Source organism: Pundamilia nyererei, unplaced genomic scaffold, assembly GCF_000239375.1.
Source record: "Pundamilia nyererei isolate P.nyererei 1_Seehausen unplaced genomic scaffold, PunNye1.0 scaffold00044, whole genome shotgun sequence".
Taxonomy (NCBI): Eukaryota; Metazoa; Chordata; class Actinopteri; order Cichliformes; family Cichlidae; genus Pundamilia; species Pundamilia nyererei.
Genome location: NW_005187445.1, coordinates 2744429 through 2753164, shown reverse-complemented (window position 1 = coordinate 2753164; position 8736 = coordinate 2744429). Strand labels below are relative to the sequence as shown.

The 8736-nt window shown below is 38.6% G+C and overlaps 1 protein-coding gene across 1 annotated transcript in view; it reads right to left on the bottom strand.

Moving 5' to 3' along the window:
• LOC102207229 (glutaminase kidney isoform, mitochondrial) overlaps positions 1 to 8736 on the bottom strand; it is a 21347-nt gene that overhangs the window by 6788 nt on the left and 5823 nt on the right. The window contains exons 4-14 of the mRNA XM_005731758.1: positions 6714 to 6843; positions 6548 to 6627; positions 6241 to 6404; positions 5361 to 5419; positions 3522 to 3554; positions 3366 to 3424; positions 3215 to 3281; positions 3048 to 3098; positions 1032 to 1208; positions 782 to 913; positions 507 to 605 (exon numbers count right to left, since the gene is read on the bottom strand). Of these exons, the coding sequence (XP_005731815.1) occupies positions 507 to 605; positions 782 to 913; positions 1032 to 1208; positions 3048 to 3098; positions 3215 to 3281; positions 3366 to 3424; positions 3522 to 3554; positions 5361 to 5419; positions 6241 to 6404; positions 6548 to 6627; positions 6714 to 6843 (1051 nt within the window). The remainder of the gene's footprint in view (positions 1 to 506; positions 606 to 781; positions 914 to 1031; positions 1209 to 3047; positions 3099 to 3214; positions 3282 to 3365; positions 3425 to 3521; positions 3555 to 5360; positions 5420 to 6240; positions 6405 to 6547; positions 6628 to 6713; positions 6844 to 8736) is intronic.

The following is an 8736-nucleotide window of genomic DNA, read 5'->3' as shown; positions in this document are numbered from 1 at the left end:
TTTTTAATGTCTCTGTAGAGCACTTTGAATTACCTTGTTGTTGAATTGTGCTATATAAATAAACTTGGCTTGCCCTCTGCTGTTTAGACTGCTTACATTGAACTCTGGTTCTCTCTCTCTTTCCCTCTCTCTTCGGTGCAGTTTGTTTGTGCAGATGTGAACATGGTGCAGACCAAAACAACTAAGAAGTTGGTGACTGACTGCTTCCAAATATGTGATGATGTGTGATGCTTTATTTATATTTGGTCAGATAACCACTTTTGTCAGCTCTTTCCTGTATTTACTTTTGTTGCGCCTTCCACAGATACATTAGGCTAATATAAGAGGACTGAAAGTCCATATTTGGCTTGTTCGCTGTGAGTTTTGTGAAGTAACCAAATGGGAAAGTTTACAAACTCATCCTCTGACCCCAGACCAGAGGAAGCAAACTATCGGTGTGAAAACACCCTTAGTTAGTCAGTCACCTGAAAAGAAAGCACTGGCTACACTTGTTGCACTAAACTCACTGGATCATCATCGTCATCTAATCGTCTCCTCGGGTCGTGTTTCTTAGTGAAATGCCTCAGGTTGTCGTAATTGTGGAAGTTAAAGCAAGACACGAGATCCTGATGAATCAACAAATAAAAGACAATAATTAATATGACATACATAACATGTGGTGAATTTGATCTTTAACTTTTTATCATAAAAACACAAAGAGGACATGAACATTTAGCTTCTGTTACAAAATGTAAATATTTAAGACTTAAAAAAAAACTGTCATTATGTTTAAGAAGCATACCTGACAGAAGTGAATGCCACGAACACTGTTTCCAAGACGATCTAATGGTGGGGACCAACACATCATACCCATGACATTGGGGACCACCAGCAGTACAGCACCTGAAACGCCAGATTTAGCCGGCAAGCCCACCTAGACAAGGACAACCAACAAAACATCTGAAATCTCGATGCAAACATCTCATGATTAGTACTCTATGATTAAAAAAAAAATAATAAAAATTTTTTCTTCCTCCAGTACAGGGACTCACTTGGAAGGCAAACTGTCCAGAAAAGTCATACATGCCGCACGAATGCATGAGACTTAGGGTGTTGCGCACTGCCTCGGCACTCAGCACGCGGTCGCCTGTGATTGGACAAATACCCCCATTTGCCAGCGTGGCAGCCATGACGCTTCCTGACTCGCAGGTTACCTCTATGGAGCACAGCTGGAGTTTAAGAAAAAAAAAAAAGATTAAATACTCACAGAATTGGACTATATTGTTCTTACTGTATTATTCTTACATTACAGATTTCTTTTGCAATGTGGAAACTTGTGAGGGAAATATTTTGCTCTATAGTAGTTTTAGTGTTTAACCCTTCACTTTCTTGATCAGCTGGTCGCCAACTATGTCAGTTTCTTGATGCAGAAAAGATTGTGTAAAGACTGCTAAGAGATGAGTCCGTAAACTATAACAGAAAAAGATCAATTAGCTAAATCATGTAAATTTCAGGTGTTAATTCTGGTCGCCATGATTGACTTTTCATGGTGCACATTAAAGCTTGATCTTATTATGACGAATCTATCGACAGTAAGAGATGAGGTTGTTTTATTTTATTTTTTAGCTAAATGCTAATGTTTCGCTGATGCTTAGCAGGTACAGTTAGATCCGTCATTTGTTGGTCAAAAACACAATTTTTGTAGTTTTGCCTCTGTGTACCACCACAGTGGATTTTAAACCAAACTTCAGCTTTAATTCAAGGTTTTTTACAAGAATCTTGCAATAACTCTTTAGTAAATAAAAATTTTTTTATATATAGGCTCTGATTTTCAATAGCTTAAAAGCAACTGAACAATTCACTGACAAGTTTCAGGGTCGGGTGAGTGTTGAATGGGTATTTCATGGCTTTTTACTGATATTTTAAATATGAGAGCTGCAGACTTGTCAAGTGAGGGAGGCCATCATTTGGCTGAAAAAGCAAAATTAACCTATCACAGAGATGGCAAAACTTTAGAAGTGGCCAAATAAAAAAATCTGACAGAAGGAAGGACGAAAGAAGAAACTAGCTTAATCGTTTCTGACAATTAAGGACCCTGAAATGTACTTTATAGGTTTTTTTGGTTCACTACAGACTTCTTGGCTTTAAATATATTATCTGCCCCTGCTGGTAATGCAACTTCTGCATGCATGCCCATTTCATGTTTCGGAGAGGCAAACTATGACATTGACAACTAACAATATCTAACCAGGAGAAAAACATTTTGCAGGAGGTAGGAATATCATAATCAAAGTCTATAACCAAGAGACACTCAAGAACAGGAAAGCTAAACTTTGCCAAAAAAAACCAAAAAAAAAACTAACACTCAAGCCTGCAAAATTCTGCAAAAGCGTAGAGGGCTATGTTCTGATTCAGCCAAATGCTGCAAAACAGCATGACAGCACTACATAGAGCAAATCGATAATGACCCCCAAAAATGCTACATAATCAAGCAAAACGTTTCTTAACGTAAAGAAATGGGATAATCTTCAGTAGCCAAGTCAATCATCTCAACGCTACAGAGCATGCTTTGATAAAAATGTCTGTAGTACCTTAACAGTTAACGGAAAATTGTTGTAAAACCCCTTGAAGTAAAGCTGGAAGTATGTACTTCAATCACATATTGATAGTTTGATTTAAAATTCACTGTGATGTGATGAACAGAGGCAGTGAACTGTAGCAGAGTGTAGATTTGCCCTAGAAAAAGAAGTTTCACTGTCCAGCAAATTATCGACCTATAATAATCATGAGGTTTCTAATTACACTGCTTACTTAGCTAAACATTAATATTAAAGCTGAGGTTAGTGGGAGTGATACTTATTTAAATACTTGCAAAGTGTCATAGATTATTGGACAATTGGAAACTTGAACAAGGGGTAAAAAGATTCATTATGTGGACATCATGACTGGTGCCGCCATTCAGTTGTGTTTAATCTGGATCAAATTGTTGGACCAACTGACAGGGAGCTGCTCTGCTAGCATACACATGCTAAAATATTGTTTCCAACAACTTTAAAGGACAATCTCACCTGAAAGTAAAAGTCAAGAGCTGCAATCATATCTGCATTTTCAGGAAAGCACTGCAAGGAATAAGATTAGAGTCAGCATATACTATTCAATTAAATTTAAAACCTCAATTCAATAACCCCTGAAGTAATTAATATTGTATGCAAAACACCAAAAATAATAAACGCACCTTTTTCTCTTTGAGGTAATACCCAATGGCAAAATTCCTGTCACCAGTCTCCCTCTCTGACTGGAAACTGCCGGCACACAGCGATATGAAAACCATCATTCAGGGCACAAAATGACAATAGTTTTTACATTTCTTGCAGCAGGCCACTCACGTTGCATTGCTGAACCCCACGTACTCTGTACCAGCCATGCTTTTCAAGAACTCCATCACCTGCAGTAACATCACTTTTAGAGACCATTGAGCAGGAAGAACAAATACCAAAAAGGGACTAGATATAAAAATTTCTAAAAATAAAACATTTACTTACATAGTCAAACCTCTCAGCCTTATTTGAATGAGGCTGTAAGAAGAGAAGAGGAAAAATAACTTTCTGTTGCCAGCTCAATAGAGTCAGTAAGTCCCTACAGATGGCAGTGTTTGAGTGCTTTGACACTGAAGCATACTTTTGATCTTGGGTGTGTGTCAATATCTGATGTGCACATGGTGTGTTTGAGCGTGTCAGCCCACGTGGCAATGTGCTCGCTGTGGCGTGAGGGCTGCTTATGGTTGTGCTTGAATTTCATGGACCAGCAGATGATCATTACCGTGTTGTAGAGGTACCAAAAGGGGATGGCGCTACATTCATATTTAATGGCCTTATCTCGAAAGGTTAAGGATGATAGCAGACATCACTGAGTTCAAGGAAAGACCTGAGGACTAAATCTCATGACCACTAAAAGAGTAGGCTTTATGTCTTTCAAGGGAATTTATCTCTGGTGTGCTACCTAATATGAAAAAAATTTTTTTGACCAAAACATACAGATGTTTGATGTTAAACTTTGATATGTAAACCTTAGCAATATTTATGCACTCCCGAATGTGCACAAATTTTGCATCTTCTATATACTTTGTAGTTTTAGCCTTTAATTTCCTTTTCTGTGTCTAAAATAAATGCTTTTTAAGTATATAATCTCCTCAGTGTAAATATAAACTATATGCAGATACACTGAATAAACTATGTTGACACAAGTATTGCCCCCTCTAAACACATGGAGCTGTGAGGCTGGCTAACACACCTTCAGTTCTGGGGGCCACAATTGGCCACAAGCATGCACACGCCATGTTGTCCGCCCCAGACCGATTCCCCTCCCTTGCAGCTGCACTTGGCCCACATATGATAAGAGTCAGCTGTCAGACTTCAAAAACCAACACAAGCAAAGCCTCTACGACCATATATGACTGTATGTTTTGGAGTAAAGGCAAAGATCACAGATAAGTCACTATGGGGGGCATATAATCTCAGCCAATAGATAAGGATGTCATGGCTGTTGCTGACGTTATCCATCAGGAGGGAGTTTGTTCAGTAAACTTCAACCTATTTGGTATAAAAGTGTTGCTTTCTAGAACTTTGCATTGTAAATAACATTACATCACCAATAGTTTGACCTTTAAGAAACCAGCAATCTGTGGCTTTCAGCTGTGTATTTCTTTAGCGCTTCATACCCATGATAAAAGCAATTTTCTAAACTAGTTCACAACATTTAGCTCACAATTGTCTTTATATTGAATATTCTACCGTCCAAAGTACCACTAAAGGGATTTGCTTGCTTAGGTCACACACAGATTGCAAACTGTGGCACAATCAGGTTTCATAATGACTGCAAATTTTATAAGATTGCAAACCATACAGGGCTCGTCCCTACTCATGCACTGGCTACAGGAATAAAAAAAAGAGAGTTTGTCTATTTTTTTGAAAGAGTTATTTTTTTGGCAACTTCAAGCTCGTGTTGAGCCGGCAGCTAAAACCCAAGTGAAACCATACATTATGAAAAAATCTTTTGCAAAACCTATTTCACTCCTGCTTTGTACAGACTTTTAAACAGGTGATTACCCCTTTGAACTGTGAATCTCTGGAGAGGCTACAGAACACTATGCTGCACTGTACTAATTCAAGGGAAAACATTTAATAAGGACTGGGTTTAAAAATGGAAAGCCTATTTTTGGTCATGTCCAGCTGCCTCCTAAGAGACTCCTCTGTTTTGCCCCAACAACCTCATATAATGACCGACAACTACGTAGTTATTTTATGTGCATATTCTTAAACACAGACATGTGCATTCAGTAAGCATCTATTATCACATCAATGTATTCAGGGCTTAGATTTTACCTTAATTAAAGAACTGATGACAATAGCTCCAGCATTCACCATGGGGTTGTGTGGTTTATCTGCACAAGAAATGAGAGCAAGTTATCACTGATTTGCCCCTAACCACAAGAATAATAAACTGAGACTGCTGAGACTGGAGAATAAATTTCATCTTGGGGGCTTAGGATGCAGCGACGGCTAATGAACTGAAGACATGCAGTAAAATCCAATTGGCTTTAGAGATGAGCAGGTACTTTAATTGTAACCCAGCTGGCAGGAAAATTTCATACAACATTTGTGAATGTTATACCTACAAGCTCTAATGATGTTTCCGATTGGATGTTCAAGGAATATTTCTAGGTTAGAAGTTTAATGCATTTCTGACTGCAATATACATAATAAATATAATGCTTTGAAAATGTTCATTCATAATATTACATGGAAACATTAAAAATGCAAATATTCTCTGCATTCAGAGAATATTTCCAGGATGTTTTTGGCATTCCTTTAATGTGATGGAAAAAAGATAATAAGCAAAATAAAAACAAAAAAAAAAAATACACAGCCTGTGGGGGTTGACTCTGGGTACTCTGTTGGGACATTAGGTTAACTGTGGGTCTTAACTGGAAATAGGGGGGAATAACCATCAAACCCTCTAACTGCAGCTAAATACACAGATAACTGTTTGTTTTCAATTCTGAAATTGCGTAGTAATGTTGTTCCCATCCACATAATGTCCTCACAGAGACCACGCACGTGCTGATCGCTGGGTCGGGCAGAATAATATGTGCAGCAGTGTCTGGACATTTGAAAAAAATGGAGGGACAGATGTTCTTGTAAACTCTGACTCATGTTATTATCGCAGGGAGCATAAATGGGGTTCTTTACGCAAATCACTTGCCTTCCTCATTTAGTGACAGTTTGTTGAACTTGAGACCACTTGGCTCTTTGCCCACAAACTGGTGAACGTGCTCACTGCCAAACTCGTGCACAGCGATGGCGTACTCCAGAGGCTTCACACATGACTGCAGACAGAAGGGAACCTTGGTGTCACCCACAGAGTGTCTGCATGACATGAGGATGTAATGGAGAAAAAAATAAAATAAAATAAAAAATAAAATAAAAATGGAGGCGTGTTAGTGAGGCAGTACACACGGTGGAGGTTTAGAGAATGGAAAGACGTAGAACAAGTGGAACTGATACTGCACCTCTGTCCGTCGATTGTGCACAGAGATACACCCCACAGGTCAGGGCTGAACTTAGCCAACTGTGGAATGTAGTCAGCCACCTGCATAAAGACAAGAAACATGTGAGTGAGCTAAAAAATGATGACGCACACGCTAAAATCAATACGCGTGTTGGTCTGGCACTTACCTGTCCCCCCTCCTGCTGATGCGCACTGTCGTACATTGTATCAATTTGGTGGACAAACTTTTCAAAGTCTGGGATGATAAATTTTTTTCTGAAAGCCTTAGTCAGCAGCATGATGTTGTTGCCCACACACCTACGAAAGGACACAATTACAATGAGGTCAAGAAACCCTTAAAAGGCGCGCTTTAATTAGTAAATTTTGATATTCCTAACTGTCACTGAAGCTACTTTGTAGCAAAAACACTGCCCATAAAACCACCCTTCAATAGGAGGAGCCAAATAAAAGCCTTTCAGTGAGTAAATCCAGGTACCGATCAGTGTTTTCATGGCAGACATTATGACCCTTTACAGTTAAAAGACATTATATATATATTAATGCAAAGATGGTTCTGTGCCAGGGAGCCGTGTCAATGTGACAGAAATGCAGCATGTACAATTCCCACAACTGAACCAGACAAATGGATTTAATAAATTTTATTATTCACACCAGTGTGATAAAACAGGACTTTTATCCCATGTAATAAAGTGTAATGGAGACTGAGATGTTTTCATAAACAAATAAAATCCCTTTGCCTCTGCTGTGTTAAGTTACAGCAGAAATTGTGGGAAATATTGGCTTACTTGGATTATTAATATCAGACGTATTCTTTGTGATGTGAGACAGGCAAGCAACTACACCTCAGCTTCACACGTAAGACAACAGAAAACGCTGAACAGCAAACACCAATCATAAACAATTAACAATTACAGGGCCTCTTGGGTACTTCGCTAAGCCAAGTTGAGACGAGCTACGTGATTAAAGTACTAAGTTAAATTTAATGAAATTTGGTGGAGAGGTGGAGCTTTGTGAGGTTTTTGATGACTGCGGTCTTGGTCTAGGATATTGTTTCAGAGTGACTCTCAGGACGATTAATCAAACAAAGAGCTGTACAGCTAGCAGGTCCTCAAATGGAGCCATATAATACTGTGCAAAGGTATTGAGCTTTCACTCATGTCTTGGCATTTTGCTTAAAAAAAAAAAAGAAAAAAAAAAGGGAAAAATATGTGCAGGATTTTACTGAAACTTGAAACAGAGTTTCTGCAATTCTAAATAAGCTTGAAAGCCAATATTTGAGATCAGCACCTTGCGTGTATTAAGCAGTAGCTTGAGTGCAGGAAGCTGGTGAGGAACTTTGTGGAGAGGTCTGGAAGAAATCACCTCCTTTTCAATGTCAGCAAGGCAAATTGTAGACTGCACTATTTTTCATTCTTAACCTGTTACTGTAAGACAACAACTTCCCTTGTAAGGATCAATAAAGTAGCTATCGGTCTATTCTTTCACATAGCCTGAACTCTCTGAGGCAAGCTTTTGCTTTAACTTCTTTAAGTAGTCTTCAGAAATAGTTATCCAGTCTTCTTGGCCAACCTGTGACTAATAGCGTTTTATTGTGTTTCATATCCAGGTATGCTTTTACTGCACTGACGGTGTTTTGGGGAATGTTGTTATGAAGCTGTTGCCCGTGAGACACTTTGTAGATAGTATTGCATCACAATGTGACTTTTCTGAGTTCATAATTAAATCAGTTTTCAAGATCCTCAACACCACTGGCTGAAATGCAATCTCATTTCAGCCAGTGGTGTTTTCAGCCATGACAGAGACTCTGCTGTGTTTTGAAACACACCATTCACCTTTATAGTTTTCTAATGACCTTCCCATAAAATACTGACAGTGATTTGAACTACAAATGCACCTTTCTTAAGAATGTTTTCTTCACGGCAGCTTCACTGAACAGCAGATGGATCAACTGAAGGCCCAGATCCATCCATCATGTCTCGTATTCAATTCAATTCAATTCAATTTTATTTATATAGCGCCAAATCACAACATAAGTCGCCTCAAGGCGCTCGTATCAGGTCTTTGTTGGATTTCTCTCCCATTTCTTAAGGACATGAATTTCAGATACGGTTCATCTTTTGCAGATAGTTTTTCATGCCTGCTACTTCTTCTTTTGTACTCCATATTTCCAGTTCCCTTAATTTTTTTTTT